This window comes from Lichtheimia ornata (assembly GCF_029851405.1).
Source record: "Lichtheimia ornata isolate CBS 291.66 chromosome Unknown scaffold00004, whole genome shotgun sequence".
NCBI lineage: Eukaryota > Fungi > Mucoromycota > Mucoromycetes > Mucorales > Lichtheimiaceae > Lichtheimia > Lichtheimia ornata.
The window spans coordinates 449,921-471,683 of NW_026695324.1; the positions used below are offsets into that span (position 1 = coordinate 449,921).

The 21,763-nt window shown below is 43.7% G+C and overlaps 7 protein-coding genes across 7 annotated transcripts; 2 read left to right on the plus strand and 5 right to left on the minus strand.

Moving 5' to 3' along the window:
- Nucleotides 1-1,054: 1,054 nt before the first annotated feature.
- Nucleotides 1,055-2,969, plus strand: O0I10_001572 (uncharacterized protein; the record flags this gene model as incomplete). Its single annotated transcript, XM_058481666.1, has 8 exons — nt 1,055-1,073; nt 1,132-1,439; nt 1,508-1,734; nt 1,798-1,969; nt 2,026-2,129; nt 2,191-2,316; nt 2,380-2,615; nt 2,677-2,969. 8 exons carry the CDS (start codon nt 1,055-1,057, stop codon nt 2,967-2,969), a joined length of 1,485 nt encoding a protein of 494 aa, XP_058347523.1.
- A 3,116-nt stretch (nt 2,970-6,085) lies between these two features.
- On the minus strand, nt 6,086-7,195 carry O0I10_001573 (uncharacterized protein; the record flags this gene model as incomplete). The annotated part of the gene is made up of 6 exons (XM_058481667.1): nt 6,086-6,210; nt 6,294-6,374; nt 6,434-6,627; nt 6,704-6,737; nt 6,942-7,103; nt 7,159-7,195. 6 exons carry the CDS (start codon nt 7,193-7,195, stop codon nt 6,086-6,088), a joined length of 633 nt encoding a protein of 210 aa, XP_058347524.1.
- A 494-nt stretch (nt 7,196-7,689) lies between these two features.
- Nucleotides 7,690-8,773, minus strand: O0I10_001574 (uncharacterized protein; the record flags this gene model as incomplete). The annotated part of the gene is made up of 4 exons (XM_058481668.1): nt 7,690-7,983; nt 8,056-8,169; nt 8,227-8,589; nt 8,651-8,773. 4 exons carry the CDS (start codon nt 8,771-8,773, stop codon nt 7,690-7,692), a joined length of 894 nt encoding a protein of 297 aa, XP_058347525.1.
- A 283-nt stretch (nt 8,774-9,056) lies between these two features.
- On the minus strand, nt 9,057-11,836 carry O0I10_001575 (uncharacterized protein; the record flags this gene model as incomplete). Its single annotated transcript, XM_058481669.1, has 10 exons — nt 9,057-9,217; nt 9,280-9,336; nt 9,395-9,452; nt 9,524-9,585; nt 9,656-9,803; nt 9,860-10,003; nt 10,064-10,290; nt 10,350-10,551; nt 10,618-11,670; nt 11,744-11,836. The coding sequence occupies 10 exons, from the start codon at nt 11,834-11,836 to the stop codon at nt 9,057-9,059; spliced, it is 2,205 nt and encodes a 734-aa protein (XP_058347526.1).
- Nucleotides 11,837-12,173: 337 nt separating this feature from the next.
- Nucleotides 12,174-13,274, minus strand: O0I10_001576 (uncharacterized protein; the record flags this gene model as incomplete). Its single annotated transcript, XM_058481670.1, has 5 exons — nt 12,174-12,218; nt 12,276-12,368; nt 12,431-12,904; nt 12,982-13,108; nt 13,183-13,274. 5 exons carry the CDS (start codon nt 13,272-13,274, stop codon nt 12,174-12,176), a joined length of 831 nt encoding a protein of 276 aa, XP_058347527.1.
- Nucleotides 13,275-13,959: 685 nt separating this feature from the next.
- Nucleotides 13,960-15,406, minus strand: O0I10_001577 (uncharacterized protein; the record flags this gene model as incomplete). Its single annotated transcript, XM_058481671.1, has 7 exons — nt 13,960-14,204; nt 14,268-14,385; nt 14,462-14,535; nt 14,600-14,765; nt 14,888-14,937; nt 15,036-15,126; nt 15,197-15,406. The coding sequence occupies 7 exons, from the start codon at nt 15,404-15,406 to the stop codon at nt 13,960-13,962; spliced, it is 954 nt and encodes a 317-aa protein (XP_058347528.1).
- Nucleotides 15,407-20,393: 4,987 nt separating this feature from the next.
- O0I10_001578 (uncharacterized protein) lies at nt 20,394-21,561 on the plus strand (the record flags this gene model as incomplete). Its single annotated transcript, XM_058481672.1, has 5 exons — nt 20,394-20,530; nt 20,675-20,759; nt 20,817-21,126; nt 21,180-21,296; nt 21,356-21,561. The coding sequence occupies 5 exons, from the start codon at nt 20,394-20,396 to the stop codon at nt 21,559-21,561; spliced, it is 855 nt and encodes a 284-aa protein (XP_058347529.1).
- Between the last annotated feature and the right edge of the window lie 202 nt (nt 21,562-21,763).

Genomic DNA, 21,763 nt, shown 5'->3' on the forward strand with positions numbered 1-21,763 from the left:
AAAAGTACCACAAGGGCTATAATAGGCGGACGGTACTATAGGCGTATGGGGGAACGCATCCATTGTTGCAAGGGGATCTTGCAACACCATCATGCACCCTCCACCAATAGGATCGACCCTTCGACACTTAGCCCTGTCGGCTAGTTACACAAACAAGTCCTTCTGCATCACGGAAAGATTGCAAAGAATCAGGAGCATTGTTAACAAGGGATGGGATGGGCAAAAGGTGTAAACGGGATGAAGTGTATGAACTTTTATAGCCTTGTTGTACGTGATTTTGAATTCAATTTCGGCGATGGGCGTGGGCTGGGTTCGTTTTGGAATGCTGCTTAAATGGGAGCATTGCTTTTCATAAGTGGGCAGCTGCTTTGGCACCTGGGACTGTTTCCTTTTGGTAAACGGGAACATTGCTTTTCGTAAATGGGAGCATTGCTTTTCATGCATGGGGACTGTTCATTTTCATAAATGGCCCTGTTTCTTTTCGCAAATGGGTGCGTTGCGAAAATGGGACTATATCTTTTCATCAACGGGAGTTGTTGCTATTCTTAAATGGTTGGTGCTTTTTCGTGGAAGGGCAGGTTGCCTTTTGTAAAAGAATGGCAATTTTCTTGAATGGGTACGATGCTTTTGTCAAAAGACGAGTTACCTTTCGTCGCGTACAACGCACTACATCTATCAATCCCTTTCGAAAGGGCAATATGTCTATTCACGTTACAAAAGCATCGTACCCATTCAAGAAAATTGCCATTCTTTTACAAAAGGCAACCTGCCCTTCCACGAAAAAGCACCAACCATTTAAATAGCTCCGTTGATGAAAGATATAGTCCCATTTTTTCGCAACGCGCCATTTGCGAAAGAAACAGAGCCGATTTATGAAAATGAGACAGTCCCCGTGTATGAAAAGCAATGCGTATTCCATTTTACGAACCCAGCTTGTTATGCAACAGCAGACGAGAGGAAATTGGCAGTAAGATTGGAAGTCAGCTAATCAGGAAAAGGCGCTGCGCAGTCTGTTCCTTGGACCAGCGCTTGTTGTCACAGTGTCAAACAGAACATGGCAAACGTGAACACTCGTATGTATTATGCTCTTTTCAAATGTGGGAACTTAAAGTACTAACTATGTGCTACAAGAGATTCGCAATTACTTGGCGTCTACCAAAGTACCAACGCTTGCGGGTTTTATCAAGAGACATGAGGAGATCTGCCTCGACTACATTGAACAGTTTGACACCGTCGACGACGCGAAGAAACATCTGACCAGGCGCTATTTGACTTTGCATAACAACTTGAACAAAACAAAAGCCAAACTGGACAATGTGCGATGGATGAAGCTTTTTGAGAAGGCAAATACGCGTGAAAACTTGGAAATAGCCGTTATGCAAGGCATGCGAGCGGTCGTGCCTCGGGTTGTAAAGCAGCTAGAAGGATCAACACAGGAGGTAATATCGGCTTGCAACTCTGTGGTATGTTCTATGGGACTCAGTTTCATCTCTTCATCTCTTTTTAGCAGCAACGTGAACCTAATGATGGATATATGTCAAATGCTGAGGATGGTGACGAGGATGGCGGCGAGGATGGTGGTGACTATGGTGGCGACAGCGATAACGACTTTGAAAGCAATGATGATGGCATCGACAAAGAGATCATTGCGTTGTGGAGACATTATACAAGAGAGTCAACTACGATAGCCAATCGAAAGGGCTTATCAGTCGTTAACGATCTTCAACGGATATTGTAAGCAGCGGATATGATGGTTTGTTTTGATCGGCACTAATTGATTATGTACGTTGTGTGTAGATCGCTATCTCATATCTTGCTCATCAAACCCAGGCAGCATGACGAGGCTTTATCCCTTGCATTTTCAGAAAGCCGCTTGACCCAGTTGTACAAGAGTCTCCGTGATCGCTATCTCGACAAGAATGTCAAGCTATGTGATGATCTTTTTTTGGCTATGAAGAAAATTGTTGAGGTATGCAAGGAAAAACACCCCCACCATGAGTTATATCTAAGCATGATTGATTTTAGCATGTGGTTGAGGAGGAGACGACGCGATCAGTTGCAAAACGCGAATTGATGAAGCTTAGTGTTGAAGACAATGATACCGCAATCGTCGATATGGTTTATAATTGGTAAGTGTGGTCCATTCACAACTGCAGCAGACTTTTATCCAACACGATTTCCCATCTCTAGCATTTCTGGTCTTCCCCGCTTTATGACGGATGCGAACATCGGGGAGTTCGAATTAATCACCTCTTTCCTTGATCCCATTCTCCGCCCGCTGTTACATGATCCGGATCAGATGCGTTTATTGCGATGGTAAGTGATACACACGATGACATACGATTACTTTGGCGAAATTGTTGCTAATACATATTATAGGACAAATCGGATTTGTACAGAGGTAGAAGGAAATGCAACCAAAAGACCCGATGCAACAATGACCTTGCGCGAGCATTATCACGGTGCCTCTGCGTTGGGTTTCTGCGAGGTCAAGCCTGCCGACAGTGCTGTGTGTTTGACATCTTCCTTTACCGATTTGTTGCGCTTGGGACTGTTCGCCAAAAGTGGCATTGACAAAGAGGAAATTCGTGCAATGATGGTGGTGCAAGCAGTAGGTAAGACAACACAAATGATTATGCTTTAGCTGGAATGAGATTATTAATAGGTATATTGCAGGTCTGACGGTGACATTTTACATGATGGAGATATTGGCACCAGGATTCTACCCCCTTGTGCAAGTGGCAACAATCACAATACCACGAACGCTGGATCAACTGCCGCACTTTTTAATGACCTTGCCCACCTTAAAACGGATTTATATGGCATATCGGATTCATTGTACAAGGTTGGACGCAGAAAGCAAGCAAAAGGTTGGCAAATGGAAGACGACCTCGTTGGATGATAACCGACTTGGAGATATCCTGGATCCCACCAACAACAAAGATAGCATTCCATGCATACGTTTATAAACACTATTATATCGCTCATATAAATACTGACTCATTGTTGTACATCCTATTGTCTACCTATGGCGTTTTAATGTTTCTTTCTCTCGCTCGCTTATCGTCTTTGCGACTCATGTTTCGTTGTTTACTTACGTACCTTCACAAAAGGCAATCATTGTCATCATCCATTTGTGCAGGAATCCGTCAAGGACGTGTTTGTGTAACCATCACGTGCCATTTCACTCAGCTCTCCATCTTTCCGTTAATGCAGCCGAAACCATCCATTAGGAGAAAGCAACTCCATCACGCTTACAGCATATGTAAAACATAAAGGTGCCTGTATCTCTAAACTTTTATTTACGCGTGCTTATCGTCTATCGTGAAGGTGATGATCATGATGGGTGGATGGTGTATGTGGGGTCATTGAGTGGCCTCAGTGTAATAGCAGTAGGGGGATTTAAACTTGGAGACGGTTGCTCCACGGCTTGAGACAAGGCTTCTCTTCTTTTTCTCCCACCTTTCCTTATTCCATTCACGACATCTCGATCAAGGTAATGTATTATGAAAGAGTGCTCTTGTTGGCTGTGAGGTATTAATGCAGTTCTGAACTTGCATTGTCAGGGAGTGAGTGTGTCCAAGTGCTGAGGAATGAGCGTGGTTGGTGGTTGGTGGTTGCCATGGCGATATTGTTGCTTCCTTTTGCTCGTTGCTATTCCCGCTCTACGCTTGGTGTCAACAGGTACATTCAGAGTCCAATGTTGCAGCCGAATTGGTTCCATTGACGCATCAGCTTGTATAGAGGGCAAGTTTGGTTTCAAGACGTTGGCTGGTTTGGCGTTTTGTTTCGGCTCAACTATACTACACCATGGCTTTCGGTTTCCAGTAACCAACAACAAAGGGGTTTTTTTGTGTATATGGAAAAGGCAAGTACAATGAAACAAACAATGAAAAGGGTGTTTATTGTGTGTGTGCTAATAATGAATTGAATAGGTTTCTTTGGTCAGGCAATGCAACTTGGAGCATCATCATCATCTCTTTGGGTTCAAGTCCCAGCCTGTATCAAGTGGCCGCTGCGTCGCTCTGCACTAGCCAAGTGTGCTGGAATGGCTTCTTGGAACGCGTCCAGGGCTCTATAGGCCTGCGTTTGAGTTGATGGGTCGATGACGATGGGTTTTTGGAAGAACACGGTCACCGTGTTGAGGTAAACGGGATTTGCAACAGCTTGTGAATGTGTTGACATCAGTGCGAACCAACACGCTCTTCTCATGATAGGCTCGTTCTTTCCCTTGAGGATTCCTATTCATGAGGTGGGAAATGATTGGAAGGATTGGGGGATCATTCTTTCTTTGGAGAGGATGAATGAGGACAACGATGAGCCTTGACTCTACGTAAGTGATGTCCTTCCTTGCCATGGATCGAACTGGGCCTTGCGTGATTCGTGCAGTGCTTTCTCAAGAACAAGGGATCGTCCGACGTTGCTCGTATGGTGGTGATTTGGTTTGTGAATTCCTTCTGATTTGCTCTCTTTCTTAGAGAGGATCGCCTAACGGTATACCAAATCGTCATCATTCCCGGTATCAGATGGTCTAACTTGGCTGCTTTTTACTTATAGAGGCGACGATTACGATGATTACGACAATAACGATGCTTGCGATGATAACGACCACGAGGTCCACGACAATGACGACAACGGCACCGGCAACGACAGCGGTACAAACAAGCATGGTTTACCTTTTTCTTGCCAAGATGAAGTTGCTTGATGATATCCATATCTCGTTGACATCTAGAAGGAAGCCTTTTCTACTTGCGTGTTTTGGGCATTTGGTGACGATGAGAATGACGACTGTTGCCGAGTACGAGTACGAGTACGGATGACGACGTACGACAAAGACAACGATAGTGGCCAAAGTAGCTAGATGGAATAAAGCATTGTTTATTTATTACGCACTTGGAGTTTGCTAGCTTTTGGATTACATAATTAGCTTCGAAGATGGAAACAATAAAGGTGGTCCGGATATCGGTCATGCAAGAAGTATATGCCTTTTTGTGGTACAATAAGGAGGGATGGGATGACCTTGAGAGAAACAGTAAAGTGATCCCTGCATTGAGTTGCAGGATAAGTGACCCATCGATATATAAATCCGTGCGCATTGAACATACTGTATACAAATTGGTTTATGCATCTCGACCTTCCCTTGCACCAAACGTGATATGCAACCACTATTTTCATACACGTACCTTGACACACCTATACTATTAAATGCTGTCCATCATAATGCCTGCATTGATGTTCAAGGCGTTAGCTAAAGGAAACCTCAGCTGCATGCCGCATCCTTGGTTGGTGAGCACCTGTGTAGAATGGAAAGGATTGCAGATTCCTGCCAATATTGGATTTTTCTTAAAAGATGGAGGGTGGTGAATAACAAGATGACGTTGGCATTTTAGTGAGAAGGAAGCTGGTGATTTTTGATTCGGCATGGTGGAGAATTTCAGCTGCTTGGCGCCGACTCTTATACAATTATACAATGGCGTCTACTTTTCTCCCACTATCAAGTAGCACTTCCTTGCTTGATGAACGAATTCGGACGATGATGATTCTCAGCTACGCTTAGAAGCTTACCATAGACGCGACACTGGATGTTATGTAAAAAGGGAGAACACCAGAAACAATGATATAGTATACGCCATCGCATAAAAGAGTCGACGCCAAATTGAAACCCTCCACCACGCCAAATCAAAAATCACCAGCTTCCTTCTCACTAAAATGCCAACATCATCTTGTTATTCACCACCCTCCATCTTTTAGGAAAAATCCAATACTCAAGATTGCATTTAACTTTTCGAAATGTTACACGGGTGGTTCCACGTGAGCGACGTACCTGATATCAAAGTTTTTGTGTTGCAGCTATCCGTCAATCACGCTTGTTCTCATGACCACTCATGTCTTAACCTTTATAAAAGTCAACTCCAGCACATCATTACCAACAAGTTGTTGTTATTGTAGTTTATAATAAAATCCTTTTATATCTTGTAGAATGAAAAAAGACAAGTTGGGAAGGGGAAAGTGTTTGTGGATTATATATACACAGCAGATACGCAGGTAAAGTTTATTCTTAGCTGCCAAGCTAAACCAAGCCTTTTTAGCAGCAGCCACCTTGCTTTTGCTCTTCGGGTGTTTGTGACACCAAAATCGTTTGACCACCGGTAGGTTTGATGGCATTGTTGGAAGATTCAAGGGCCTTGTTGGATACGATACGGTAGATTTCTATAGCAGATGTGTGAGAAAAAACAAACAACCCTCATCCTGCGTGATCTCTTTTCTCGCCCTCCCGTTCTCGCCCATCATACCAGTCAAAATCTTTTGGAAAGAAAGCTCAACGTTGGTAGCATCCAAAGCCGAAGTTTCAATGAAAGAGAGACCATTCTCGGCTATAGTAAACGGTGATCCATCAATAACCATTCAACTTTGAAGGTGCCATGTCACTTACCAGCAAATTGCTTGGCTTCATCGGTAGGTACAGCTCTCAGGTGTCTCAAATCACTCTTGTTGCCGACAAGCATGATGACAATGTTTGAGTCTGCATGATCCCGTAACTCCTTGAGCCAACGTCCCACACTTTCATAGGTCGAGTGCTTTGAAATATCATACACCAACAATGCACCTACAGCACCACGATAGTATCTGAAAAACACACCCATCATGTTTGAGTCAAAAAGATGTCCTTTTTTCGCCCCTCTCCTTCTTCAGAGATACTCACGCGCTGGTGATAGCACGATAACGTTCCTGACCGGCTACAAAATAAAAGCAATAGTATGATCAATAAAAAGAAAAGAATGGGATTGTGTAACTCCAACAAAAGAAAATAGGGTGTTCCAAGCAGGATCATCATCATCACCACGACAACCGTAACCAAAACCCCACCCCCTTGAAGAAAAGGGTCATGCTTATCCACCCCCTCTCGCTGTGTCGCCCCTGCGATATCTCTGTCTCTTTACCTGTATCCCAGATCTGGGCCTTGATTACTTTGTTATCGACTTGAATGCTACGAGTGGCAAATTCGACACCAATGGTACTCTTGGACTCAAGGTTGAATTCATTGCGAGTGAATCTTCCGAGAAGGTTGGTCTTGCCGACACCCGAGTCACCAATGAGGACAACTGTAACGCCAGATGAGTTGGTGTGACGGAAGCGCGTATAGTAGAAAGCACATACCTTTGAAGAGATAGTCATATTCGTCGTCTCGGCTCATATTGCTTTTACTTTGGTTATCTGAAAGTCAAGTGGAAGTGGGGGGAATAAAAAAGTAAGAGGTAAAAAAGAAAGAAGTGTATCTGTACAAGAAGAACCAAGAACACGACCTAAGAGAGAGAGAGAGAGAAAGGTCCCGCTGTCACACGATGGTCGATATATGGTGTCCGCTTGGTACTTTTTTTTGGCTCTCATGTGATATGCAAGTGCAGCAGTCGACATCACTATATCCAAATCACCTTTTCACTCTTTTCTTTCTATAGTTTGACTGGGAACCTATGGGACGAAGAAGGGGGTTTGTATGTTATATGATGCAGCAGCGGGTTACCTTCTTGCATAGTAGTCTGCATGATCATCCGTAAGCACACCACAACGCTGATCCGCATGCACAAAAAGGAAACAAAACTCAGTTCTCCATTCCGTGAGAAATCCGATGATGTTTATTATGTGCACAAGGATGGATTTATTGGGTAAAAAATGGTATATACAGATCTTTTAAGCATAACGATTAAAGGTACCCATAGTGAGATAGTTGCCCTTGACTTCCTTCTTCTCATAGATACTCTTGATCGCCTTGGACATTTCAGTGTTCTTTTGCTTCTCCGCAAGCTCTTGAGCGACCTTGCCCATCACAGCCGTAGCTGCTGCCGATGAGATGTTGGATTTCTTGGGTGGAGGAGGTGTGCTTGCACTGGATGATCTTGGTGACTCGGATGCCAATTGTTCTCGTTTACGTTTCTTTTCAGTAGTACCATTTCCATCCGCTTGTTTGGCAGCCTTTTTAGCTTTCTATTATATACCCAAATCCATTGATTAATCTCTTATCCCACATGATCTGATTCCTTTCCTCTTCCTTCTTACCTTTTCAGCCCTGGCTTTGGCCTTTTTGGCTTTCATAACAGCTCTCATTCCATCCACTTCTTCCTTGGCAGGGTTGATGACGATCACATTCTCTCGCTCAAAAGGTTTGCCACACTATTACAACCTGTGTCAGTAAATGATTCCTAGCATGAAACCTGTATACCAACTTACCGATACACATTCATATGTCTTGACTTCCTTTAATGCTTGCTCTGCAAAGACGCATCCACATGTATCGAGATAGACGAATCGATGTTTGCCGTTCATTTCCTTCATTGATACTGGACAAATGAATCGACTTTGAATATCCTTATCCAAATGGCCCATGGTGGTCGAGTCTTTGGCAGCATCATTCTCGTCAAACGCAGGATTGGGAGTGAGGGTCAACTTGACAGTGTCCTTTGGAGAAGTGATATGCGAGCAAATCTTGTCACCATCGCCATAGACATTCTTGTCAAGCATATACTCGATAATGGCATCTTGGTTGTACAGCTTGCCTAGACCACATGCGACGATCGGTGGTTGCAACGGTTGCTATGGCAAAAAAAAGGATGAGTCCACACGATCTCGTTATTCGAATGCAATGCCTTCTCACCTTGGATAGAGCACAATAGAACCATGCAGCGACACGTTCAAGATCGGGATTGACTTTGACTTCCTTTTGCTTCTCTTTGACAAGCTCAATGCGTCGAGGGATAGATCCACCGTCGTTACCCATGGTATTTTAAAGGAGAGGAGGAGGAGGAGGAGGAGTGGAGAAGAGAAAAGAGAAGACGCAGCTAGCATTTAAGTCGCCCACCTTAATTTCACTGACCAAATTCAGTAATTCTCAAACTAGACCAATGCATTGACATGATTGCAAGCCAAATAGGGATACCATTTACTATTGGATGTTTTGTAACATAGATGTGAGCTACATGTTTAGGATAAAAGCTACATAAAAAGGATATCAATGCATGGAATCTTTGCTAAGTGAGGGATGTGTGTTCGTGTCGGGTAGTTTAGGAGAATGTTAATTGGGAAGCAATGCTTTGACAAGTGCTCTCAGTGATATCAATTAAGCCTTCTTCATCTAGGTCCTCTTCCTCAAAGCCGTCATCTTCAATCGATTCGTATTCTGTGGTGAGCTTCTCATCAATAGTGACCTTTGTTGCATTCCCATCTATAGGAGCATAAAAATCAGTCATTGCACAGCCTCCTTATACATCATTGTTCCCTTCGTACCGATAGCTTCTCCAATGATGGTCAGCTTTTTCTTGATCATCTTCCACAACGTGATGTCTGCAAATAAATTGTGACATGTAAGACACTATCCGGTGGGATAACCACTTGCACTTACCTAATGTGTTCAAAGCAAGGATGTACTTTACAGTGACAGGTCCAATTCTTCCCATACGCTATTAGAAACCAACGACGTAGCGCATGTTAGTCTTTGTTGATAACCAAAATCTTGAAGCAGAGGCCTTACATGAGCACGATCTTCAGACTGGAGCAATTGAGAAGGTGTCCAGAAAAGTTCAGCAAAGATGACTGTTTTGAGAAAACAGAATCAGCACCATCATCATATCCAGCACCTTTTGTTTTCAAATCGATTACAAACCAATATCTGCCATACTCAAGGTCAAACCAACGCCGATCACTATACTCAAGAGAGCTACTTGCACCTTGCTGGTAGGCGATTGAAACTTCTCGCATAATTCTTGTCGTACTCTGGGATCCGTTTTTCCATCGATGCGAATGTACTCGACCTAAGCACGGCTTATTAGTAGTGGCCTAACTATCATCATCAATGTCAATCACTTGCATTGTTTTTCTCGAGCGTTGCTGCGATGCTATCCATCATTGTCTTGTGGTATGCAAAGATCAATATGCGCTCCTCGGTGCTTTCCAGCATATGATTCAGGTATTCGCATACAATGGGTATCTTGATAAGGCCTGTGGCAGTATACTATGATGATAAGTTAGCCACTATAGTGGGTGGTTGTCCATAAGAGATCCCATCACTTACCATCTCCAGCAGCTTGGCTTGCTTCTCGTGGTTACCATCCTTTGATCCTTGCAATCGATCCAAGCCCTCGCCTAGCTGTTTCACTGCCTTGGCGTCCTTTTGAGATGGCTGTACAATCACTGTTTGGCGCATCTTGGCTGGTAGTTCAAGGCCAACTTCGTCCTTTAGACGTCGCACCAGAATAGTCTTTTCAAGGATGAAATTGAGTTCTGAGAGGTTTTGCGCTCCTAGAATCATAGTCATTTGTATGAATGAACCACTCTCATTGTGCTTTCATGAGTAATACCTTTGTATTGAACGCCGTAGGGTGTGACCTGGGGCTGGCAATAACGATCACCAAATGCAACACGTGATTGGAATAGCTTGGGACATAGGGCGTTGATTTGAGTGAATAGCTCAATCGGTCGTGAGAAAGCAGGCGTGCCTGATAGGAGAAGTACATGATCCGATTTCTGAAGAATTGGTTTCAAGGCCTTTGTGCGCTTGGTCTATTGGACATAGATGGCATGTTAATTGGCAATCACTCCCACAGCAGCGATGATACCTAATATTACCTGCGGAGACTTGATGTAATGACTCTCATCACAAATGATAAACTTGAACTTGCACTTTTTGATGGTCTCGATATCTTTGGTGGCCAAGTCATAGCTGATCACGTAAAATTGGATATCTTTTGGCGTGGTGGTGCTGGTTGATTGTGTTTTTCGTCGCTTTGAATTCCTTGGTCCATCATCATTACTGCCATCCACCTGCATCATAAAGCCATCCATTTGAACCGTTTTGGTGGCAGTGGCACCATGCTTTGCAGCTGCAGCGACGGTCAATTCCAAATCACCACCTTTGAGCACGACATAGATTTCATCCTCGGGAATCTTCAACCAACGTCTGATCTCGCCTTTCCAAGTAAAACGAAGAGATGATGGGCATATCACCAACACCGGCCATGCTTCTTTATACGCTTGTGATATCACCAGAGCCTGAAGGGTTTTGCCAAGACCCATCTCATCACCAAGAAGCATTCTTCCTCCTCTGCGTAGACCTTCACGTACACCTTGCTTCTGAAACTCTTTGAGGATTGGCCATACATGCGATTGTTGAATAGTTGTCAATCGTTCATCCTTATCAGCAACAGTAGAGGAGCCATTGCCTTCTTCTTGTTCAAGGATATGGATGACTTGTTTGGGTAAAGGATGAATGTGACAACCCAAGCGAGCAGTGGATGATGTGATGGCATGGATGGCCTTGTCATACATTTCTTTGGTAGCTGAGACAAGCCATAGACGTGCCACTGGATCCCATTGTGCTGGTATACTGCGTAAAGCTGCTATTACTTGAGGATCGCATTGGACTCGAATACCAATCTTGTTGGATGAATGAATCATGAAATAAATCTGAATAGGCTCGTGAGCATGATTGGTATTGCTTCGAGCAGTGTTGCTGCTGGCTGCAGGGCGTGGTTGAGATATCATCAATGCACTGCCGTTGTTGTTGTTACTGCTATTGCTCGGTTGAAGAGTGCTCTGGTTTTGCTGTTGCAATGGGGTTGCATCGGTTTCTCTTGGTGTGCTGTTGTCCCATTTGAAGAATCGACATTGTCTTGTTGGACACTAATGAGGTGGCGGTCATGTCAAAAAATATGCCCTTCGTGCCTGGGTGGCTGCTGCACTTGCATAAACGTACCGTCCAGAACCAACGTCCTTTGTTTCGCCCTTCTTTCTTGGTCACCAGCTTACGTGCACCAACGCCACAATAGCATGAAACATCCGGTGCCATGTTCCAGAGTGTGAAAGGAAAAGAAAGAGGATAAATAACAAATTGAAGCAGCTTGTAAGGTGATACCACAAACGCCAGCCATCATCATCCACATGACTGGTCTCTGAAATTCCTGATATCTTGGTACCCATCATTGACACCAAATCACATGCAAGAACTTTAGCTTTTATGAAAGATGATAAATGAAATGAAGACAATGGTATTCTTTTGATATAGCTCTACTGTGTAGGAAATGTAGCTTCTTTTTTCTTGAGGGGGGGGGATAAAAGAAGGTTGCTTTTTGTTGTGATATGGGAAGGGATGCAAATGAAATGGCTCGCCAAAGAGCTGCTTGTGTTTACTTTTTGGATGCAATCTTGTAAATGTAGAATTGGAAGAAGATCTATACATCCATCCCCTATTAGCCTTACATCCAAAGACTCATGGTAAGCATACTTACAGTGAAATCAAAGAACAAAGTACCACCACTGCCCAGCAGCCAAGGATAGTTGATCAACAGATAGGTACGATCCATGGATTTGACAAAGATGGACTACATAAACATACACCCAATAAGCATACCATTCCACCATCCTACCATTTCTTGATACTTACAATGCAATAAGTGAGATTGCCCGTGACACTAAAGATAAACATCCACAGGCTGAGACCTTCAACACTCTCCTTTCGAAAATTTTGCATGATTTGGGGAATACGAGATGCACAATAGAGAAAAGCGCTTGCATAACCGAGGAGCTGAGCAACAACATGCCATTGGCTGAAATCCACAGGATCGTCAGATGGAGCAAAAAAGTACCAAGCCGAAACACCCAATGTGAATGCCATGAACACCACACTTGACAAGACGAATACTCGAACGATCTTTTGCGTACGCTCAGACAACTTGTCGGCACGTTCCTTGAATGCTTCCTCATCCACATTTTCGATCTGCTCGGAAAGAAGATGCGTGGTCTCGTTGCTGGTAACAGATGCGCCATCGTCACAATATCCTTGAGAAAAGAGTCGATAATAGAGAACTTGTCCCATCAATAAACAATCGGCCAAAAGGTAATAGGCTGCCACAAGTAGCTAGATCGTATCATGGTGGTGTGTGTGTGAATATCTTTTGTGTGTGTGTGTGTGTGTGTATGCATTGTTCATATTACCATGGTGACCAATAGATCCTCAAGGATCACGCCCAACAAGTTGAAAATGTCGCCAAAGATCCATAATAGCAAGAACTGTACAGAGACACCATCCGTATTCTTGAGGCGATAGTTTTCATATAATTGTCTATCTTGACACATGAAAAACCTGATCACACAAGCTACTGCTGACCCGATCGTGCGATCGCGAATGACACTCACGGCGTAAACACCACGAACCAACAGGCGATACTCGCATAACCGAAAAAGAGCGCCCAGGCATCTCTGTCATTGAGTTCATCGAGGATTGCCATCTTGTTGAATAAAGGAGGAAGTGGAGAAGAGGAGGAGAACAACAGCGGAATAGAAAATGAGAAACAGCTTACAGCTTATTATGACTCAGAGGTCGCTCTCTTGCTTCTATGAAGAAAATGAATGTGATTCAGGGTGGTGGCTGGTGCGTGTGTGTGTGCGTGTGTCAATGATTGTGCATAGTTGGCAAGACACACATGTTTTCATGTTACACATACCAACGTTGAGCATCGACCCGCAAGAGAGAGAAAAAGGGTCCTTGCTTACCATTTGTATTTACGCTACCGAACGAATCATTGTGCTACTCTGGCATCCAAAACATTAAGCTGATCCAGGCACCGCATTGAAACTTCGTTGTATCGTCAGCCATTGAAATTTGAAGACCTTGCTCAACATGCATTAGCTACCAAGCCATATTCATTCACATTTGAAGCATTGCATTGGTAGTGTGATCCATCGCTTATTCTTGCACAGCATAGCTTATAGCGTGGAAGAAGATGATACAATCCCCTTATGGTAATAAATATTTGGAGATATGGAATGTTTGTTTGGGGGGTGATTACAACATACAAGAGGAGGAGGAGGAGAGATGATGGTATCATTATGTCAAATAGAATGGTACAAAATACAAAGAGCACATGGGGGAGGTGGGAAATGACATTACTACAATGTCCCATTCATCATTCATCAGCGTACATTGTGCTGTGTAATATAATCCCCGCCATCCACATTGACGGTCTGCAATGGTTGGTCAACCATAGGAAGCTCATTGTTGGCACCATAGTTGGGCTGCTGCAATGGTCCATCGGGAACTTGCAAGTTGGTCGCACGACCTTTGAATCCATCCAAACGGGCCTTGAATGGTGTAGCGCATGTTACTCTGCCAAGAGCCGGGTAGTATTGCCGATAAGCAAAATACGCGCAACCAAGGCCTTTTGATTTATCCATTTAGCATAAACGGCAAATGACAAGACATCATGTTCCCATACACATACCAAGCAACGATCCAATAAACACGTCTTGCCAATGATGACGGTAATCCTCCGTTCTGGAAATGGCTACAAGCAAGCTACCAATGATAGGAAATGAAAAAAGAAATCCTTTGTAGGTACGCTATTATGATTGATAGTATAGGTAAGTTGGCTGCTATTATGCATTGCATTTGTTGGTGAAGCCCTATGTCCCTTACCCCAAGCTCATCCGCAAACATCTGCATCTTTCCGGCAAGGTAGAAAGCAAGGTAGCTCAAACCTGCAAATGAAACTGGTAACTCCATTTTAAGTGACCTCATTCCTACTTGCAATGATACACAATCTCAACAACGTACATGATGAATGTCCACTAGGAAAGCTCTTGAATCCATCTATCATGTCATGGGTATCAGCAGGCGTTGTGCAAATGGTGTAATTGGATAATCCAAATTCTGGATCGGACGAGCCAGCTGGTGGTTGACATCGGTCGATAAAATCAGGTCTTGGTCTTCCAACTGATACCTAAAGCCAAGAGAGCGTGTGTGAGACGTGTTGTTGTGGCGAATGAAAAACACAAAAAAGTGCCGAGCCGATCGGGTTGCACAATGAAGAGAATCAAAATGATCCAGAAAAGGAACTTTTACCTTGATAACCGTAGTCAACATGGCACACAAACTCAGGCTTACACAAAGACCTACATAACACAAACATTTACACACGACGAGTATAAATTCATCTATCCCATTTTTTGCCTTTTATCCATGATGTTGTTCTTGGCAGAACATGTGTTACCGAGAATGCCACTGTGACAATCGACCAAGCTTCGTCTGAGACCAAGGGATATGATGGCAATGATGATGATAGGTATGATGCAGCATATAATCTAATCCACCGCCACATGCAACAAGGTCAATTCGTTGCGTAGCAATTCATGCATCCTATCATCCACTTACTGCTACCAGCCACATGGGTACAGAATCTCTTGCCGAATGAGTAAACATAATTGTCTTATCCTCGAGTGAAAATTCTCGGCGGAAAGGAGTGATGTTGTCGACTCCAAGGAATACGGCTGCCATGACAACCACCAATACCCAGTCAGGTATATAGGATCGAATGATGCGTCGAGTGATTGGGCTCTTCCAATCCACTTGTAGGGATGACATGGTAATAAAGTCAATTGTATTTGGACGTGAGCGCTATCGAGTGAGTGCGAGGGAAGAAAAATAAGATATGACCGGAAAAGGGCGAGGTATATAAAGGTGGGATGGCATCAAGCGGGGTATGCCATAATCGCTTATTGTCGGATTTTGACGGTAGAATCGTGCCGATCATGTGCGACACCATTGGCTGGTGAACACCATTGCCGCAAACACCCCCTAACTTTGTGTGGTATGTGATGCTGCTGTTGTTTGTGTAAGCCTATTAACCTCTTCCAGATGTTTCTTAATCGGCCTCCTAAAGGTAGGTTTCGAGTAAACATTCCCAATGAATCAATAGAGTCGTCATTTTCCCTCATGTTGTCACTCATCAACCGCACCAACAGGTGACCAGCATATGGATAGCGATAAGCAATGATGATCCTTGAATGGGATAAGATCAGCAGTCGCTACACTGAAATGAACATACCCAACAACTAAATCACAAAGTAACTTTTTCTGGCAAACATTGCGTCGAATTCTTTTGCTTTCTTTTATCACCTCAGCTCCTGATTGGATGTTTAATAGTTCCCATGCTCCAGTCATGGTGCCTTTCACCCGATCAGCAGCAACAACCTGGGGATGGTGTCCCGTTGTTGAATTGATGACGTAAATGTAACCATACAATGTATCACCAATAGCCAAGTATCGAGTAATCGAGGTGATGAATGATACAGGCAGGTGTCATTATGGGTGACCCCATCATGATGGTTACATGTTCAAGTAGTAGCCCTCGAGAGAGTACAATGAATATTACCCTCTTTTCATCTACGCGAATTAGCCAACTACAACTCAGCAAATCTATCCACGGTAAAACCAAAAGGCATAACTCTGCTATATTTCTTTCCTTGTGGAAGGGGGATACGCTATCAGCATTTGCGGTATCATGGATACAGAACAACGTAGGCCAATGTGTATAGATGTATATAAGGCAGGCATTATTGGTATGCTCGTGTGCAAGACTACAAGATCACTTCGCTGTACCTGGTTCAATGCGACAGCGGTTAAAGGTGTTGACAAGGTAATTTGATACAACGTCTACAGCTCTTTGTCTATTGCTGTAGAGCCTGTTTTTATGCTGCTGTAACTTTCTCATCGCTTGTTAATAAAAGAGTCAAACATTACAATGACAACAATGAAAGTCGAATAACAATGAAACGTCGTAGAGCACCACAAAGAATTAATAGCATGAATCACTCACAAAATAAGATCATCCACCATCACACTCACATCAACTTGTCTTTTGAAGGTGTCGGTATGTAATCGAAAAAAGCGATAAAAGCGATAAGATGGAAGAAAGAGATGTGTAGGCGACAACATCCTTGTTCTCTGCATGGTGGTTGTGAGTATTTCTATGATCGCAAAGAGTGATTGGAGCGGCGATGAGTCGGTACATTTATGAGGCGGCCTTCACAAAGAATGTTGGTGTGATTGAATGTCGACGCATGAATTCGAATCGTCCTATCCTGGTGGCCTTGTTACACAAGCCGATCCTTCTGCATCTTTGGTTTTGTCACGGTCTAGCTGCTTGACAATGAACAAAGGCCACTTCTCATATAGCATGACGCTTACGGCATATGTAAAACATAAAGGTACCTGTATCTCTATCTTTTACAATAAAGCGTGGGGTCTTTAATAGAACAAAGTTGCCCGGCGGGGTCAACTGGATCATGCGTGCAAGCTTCACGATCGTGGTGGCCAACCCAGATTTCGCAAATGCCGCCACCAGCCAAATTGGAATCTGGCCGACCTCTTGAAAAGTTTTTGGCTGGTAGCGACATTGGGCAAATCTGGGAATGGCCACGATGAACTTCATGTTTTGACACAAGATCGCTTTGACCCAGCCGAGCAACTTTGCTCTATTAAAGACCTCAACATTGATAGTAAGATTTTGAGCTATGGCTATCTTTATGGTTTTACTATGCTGCAAGCGTGATGGTATATGAAAAGTGATCCTCGTTCATTGTCGAATAGCTTTTTTTTTTTTTTTGTATTCAAATGTTCTTTATTTGGGTTTGGATTCCCAGATAAATCTAAACTAGAGGTAAGCCCGAAGGCACAAACAAGAGGACAGCACGAAGGCGATAACAGAGGACAGCCCGAAGGCATAACAGCCCGAAGGCTAAAGGAAAGCCCGAAGGCGTAACAGAGGACAGCTCAAGGCATAATCAGGACGGCACCAAGTGCTCACAAGCGGGATCGAACTCGAGTTGGCGGGAAGGTCGGCGGGATCTTGACCACTTCGCTACGGGGACTGGCCCCTCATTGTCGAATAGCTAGACCCTGGCGGAGCAAAAGATGCAGAGGGACGTGTTTGTGTAACACAGCTATCTTGCATGACTGGAAGGATTGATGGATTATACTTTATGACTATCCACAATAGTCTATATATTGCACGCTATCAGCCATTTCCTCACAATCAGCGTTGTTGCAAAATCCATTGCATGTGAAAGATTCTCCTGCTCCAGCCCATCATTTCCATCATTCAAGTTGCTTGATCCGAGCTGATTTGACTGAGTTACGCCCAAACAGAGGATGTGTCAATTCTTGAAAGACAGACCCTGCGAATGTCTCCGTCTTTCAAACTTTTGGACGCTCTCGTTCCAAATTTTCAAATGAAGCGTGAGGTTTTTATTTGAAAAAAGTGGATCAGCATGCTCGTAGCACCATCCTGACTAATTTTCAAGGTGGAAGTGGGCAACTTCGGGGCGGTGGGCCGTCCGCTCTTTTGTTCACGTCATCTACCATTTGGACCACCCCGCATTTTAAGTGTTCATAATGAAGCCTGCGACTTTTAAATCAATGAAGTTGATCAGCATGGTGCAGCGAACCTTCTGACAAAGTTTCAGGTTACAGATGGGGAATCCCAAGGTAATACATACTATTTCGATAAAACATGAACCTGGGGCTGACATGCATTTCCGACTTACATAGTCAACCCCACATTGCACCCTCCCATTCCAATTTTTCAAATGTACATGAGGTCTTTTTTAATACAACATTGATCGGCATGTCCAAGAGCATCTTGTGTGAAAGTTTCAGGTTCGAGAGGGGCAATCTCATAATCAAGAATTGGTGTACAGTGTACGTGGATTTATACAAGAGGTGTCCCGCCTATTTGATTTCCACTTCTTCCCTCTTCCTCCCATTCTCGTTGTTGCCCCATTCCACTACAACTACCACATGCGAACGATTGCCCTGTTTCAACCCATCATGCCAATCCTACAGCTGCCTTGATTCGAAAGCCTTTGACTGAATGGCAAGTCCATGGCGTGTACACAGCCTTGTCACTCTACTACAACACACGAGGCTCTTGACACTTCACCATCTCTTGTACAATCCTCGACCACAATCAAACGTAAGAGCATTCATTGCAGCAGCTTCACTCCATTGTCTCCAACAGCGTTATTTACTTTGAGCAACTTGGCTTACAGCCTTCCTTCACGTGGACAGCAGATAGCCATTGTATAGAAGCGGCTTTATTTACGCGTAGCAACTTGCTTCAATACAAACGACTTCCTATGGATACCGATACGGATATGGATATGGATATGGATATTGCTTTGCTGCATGGGATGGAAGGATCTGGGTATATACAACGCGTGGGAAGAGAGCCTTTGTTCTTACGCATCGATTGTCAACTTGACCATTATGCTTGATGCCATCATCGTGAACGGTTGTTGCATGCGATTATCGTACTTGACGCTATTCCATGGCAGCTACTATCATGATCTCTTCTGAAACCTGTCAACCATGTACCATCATCAACAGCATCCAACCACCTATAATTCGCCATATGCATGAAGTACCACCTCACGTGCATCCATTCACCTTTGCACAATGCACGTCCAAACGATAGAAGCTTCCCGAATCGATGTATCTTCCTCTTTGGAGCAGCTCGTTGTACCTTTCAAACTATCTCTTGTGAACGATGTGGATCAAAGGGCTACTTTAGCGAACATGACATTGCGCTTGCCAATCATTTTCAAGTCATCATCCCTTTTTCACTCCCAATGACTACCATGTCGCAGCGTGAAAGCAACTTAGCGTACCGTACTTTCCTTCAACAGAATGGCTGCTTGTGTGAAAGGTGCCCTTCAGCTAGCTCTTGGATACTATATCTTTGTGCTTTCCTAGATCAATGGACAATATTATCTTTCGATTCAACTCGGGTGGATTTCGCGATACTCTATCAGCTACATCATTTTGCAGGAAAGGATCAGGAGGGATACGTTGCCATGGACACCATACTATAAACGTCTTTGCTACACCATGCTTTTGCTCATTGTTATCGGCTAAATCCTCGCCTTACATGAATACAAGATACAGGACATTCCACCAATATCTTCGCCAAACGATCATCCAAATCTACTACAACACCATCGCCTTTCTCGACTTCTCTTGCCACTTCGACTTTGAGTTCTATTGATCAACGATACTGATGCAGACGATTTGCCGCTTTTATCAGCTCTATTGACTGTGCATCATTTGTCAGCTTATGCGTTATCCCCAAGTTACCCGGCTGGATGGACATACACTACAACCCTTTATCCATGGACGTTGGGACGCAATGTACGACGATGGTAGCTAGGTGTATGTTACAGCTAGCTCGCATATAAACGATCCATTGTGGATGTACATCTTTTACTTGCTTTGTGTGATCTATGATACATGATCGGATATTATGGACATGACATGGATGGTTGAGGATGAAAAGTGTGAAACAGCAATGATCCGAGGGAATGGATGATGGTGCCTATTCACTTGAATTGTGCCATGTGCTTCGTTTTCTAAGGAGCAAGGGGATGTGAATCAGCTGCCAGCTGCAGCTGCTGGGAGATCTTTATTGAGCGTTTCAGCCAATAGACATCGTCAATGCACAAAGAAATTGCATTTGGCGAAAAACACATAAAAGCAACCTGCAACGACACAATGCCCACCATTATCAAGAGGAATGACTCGGCAAATTATCCAGACATCTTTTTCGTGGAGCGGTGGTCGTCGTGTTGCTGCTGATAAAAATGTAGCCTACATTCTACCTAGCGATCAAGGTGAAGTGGAACGCCTGAGACTCAACCATGACTTGTGGAAGTAAGTAGACTTGTAACAAATTCATGCGTGTGTATGAATCAAGAGGCTCATTTTATTATCTTAGGAGCTTGATGAATGGGTTTGTGCTTCCTTTTGCAGCGTCTTGACAACGTTGGGTATTGACGTATTCTTTACACTGCATAGCCTTTACAAATCCGATATGCATGACAAGCTTGAAAAAGGCATCCGCGTACTTGATGTTGGTTGTGGCCCTGGATGGTGGACATTGGTAAAGTCAAAGACGTATGAGAAAAGGTAGCCATTTATGTAATGAAGTCTCCTCTAGGATATGGCCAGGTTGTACCCCAACTCCCAATTTGTTGGCATTGATATGGCAGATGTCTTTGTCACCGAGAACATGCCATCCAACGTTACCTTCAAGATTATGAATGCTGGATCTGGATTGGATTTCGAGCAAGATTCATTTGACTTTGTATTCCAGCGATTCCTTGTGATGGGGTTATCGGTAGAACAATACGTTCAATCGGTGCGTGAAATGAAACGGGTGCTCAAACCTGATGGTGCTATTGAAATCCTTGAATTGGTCAATGAATTCAACAACGCTACCCCTGCCTTCAAAAATATCGGTGGTTGGAGTAAGTAGTCATTAAGCGTATCATTGGACCTACTAATAATAATGACTCGGTAGTCCATGAAGCGATGCAAAAGCGAAATCTAGATTCGTTTATTGCTGACAAGGTTTCTGGGTTCCTTGAGGATGCAGGATACGTTGATATCAAGGATGTGAATTACGACGTACCAATTGGTGAGTATCTTTTATAGTTACGTTATTCAAGCTAATAGGCGTTGTATGATTCGATCTAGGACCATGGGGTAAGGATGCAGGTGAATTGTTTCTCGCAATCCAGCACTTGGCCTTGCCTGCCGTCAAGGTTATGGTGACTCAATTGGTGTCGGTGGCAGAGGATGAATACGACAAGACCGTGAAACAAGCGTTTGATGAAGCGAATACAGGAAATGTGTCAACACGATTTCGTTTGATATATGCCAAAAAGAGCAATGGCCAATAAAAGTGCTGATGCACGTGCGTTTATGCAGAAGATATGACATTCTTGTTCTATGCATTATTATGGACAACACTACGAGGGGTTGTTTGTTGAATTGAATAATGCACCTACGTGTTGTAACAATCTCACAATGGACAAAAGAGACGATGCAAGATAAACTTCAAAGACGCGGGAGAATCAATTTGGTAACAATTTGCTGATGCAA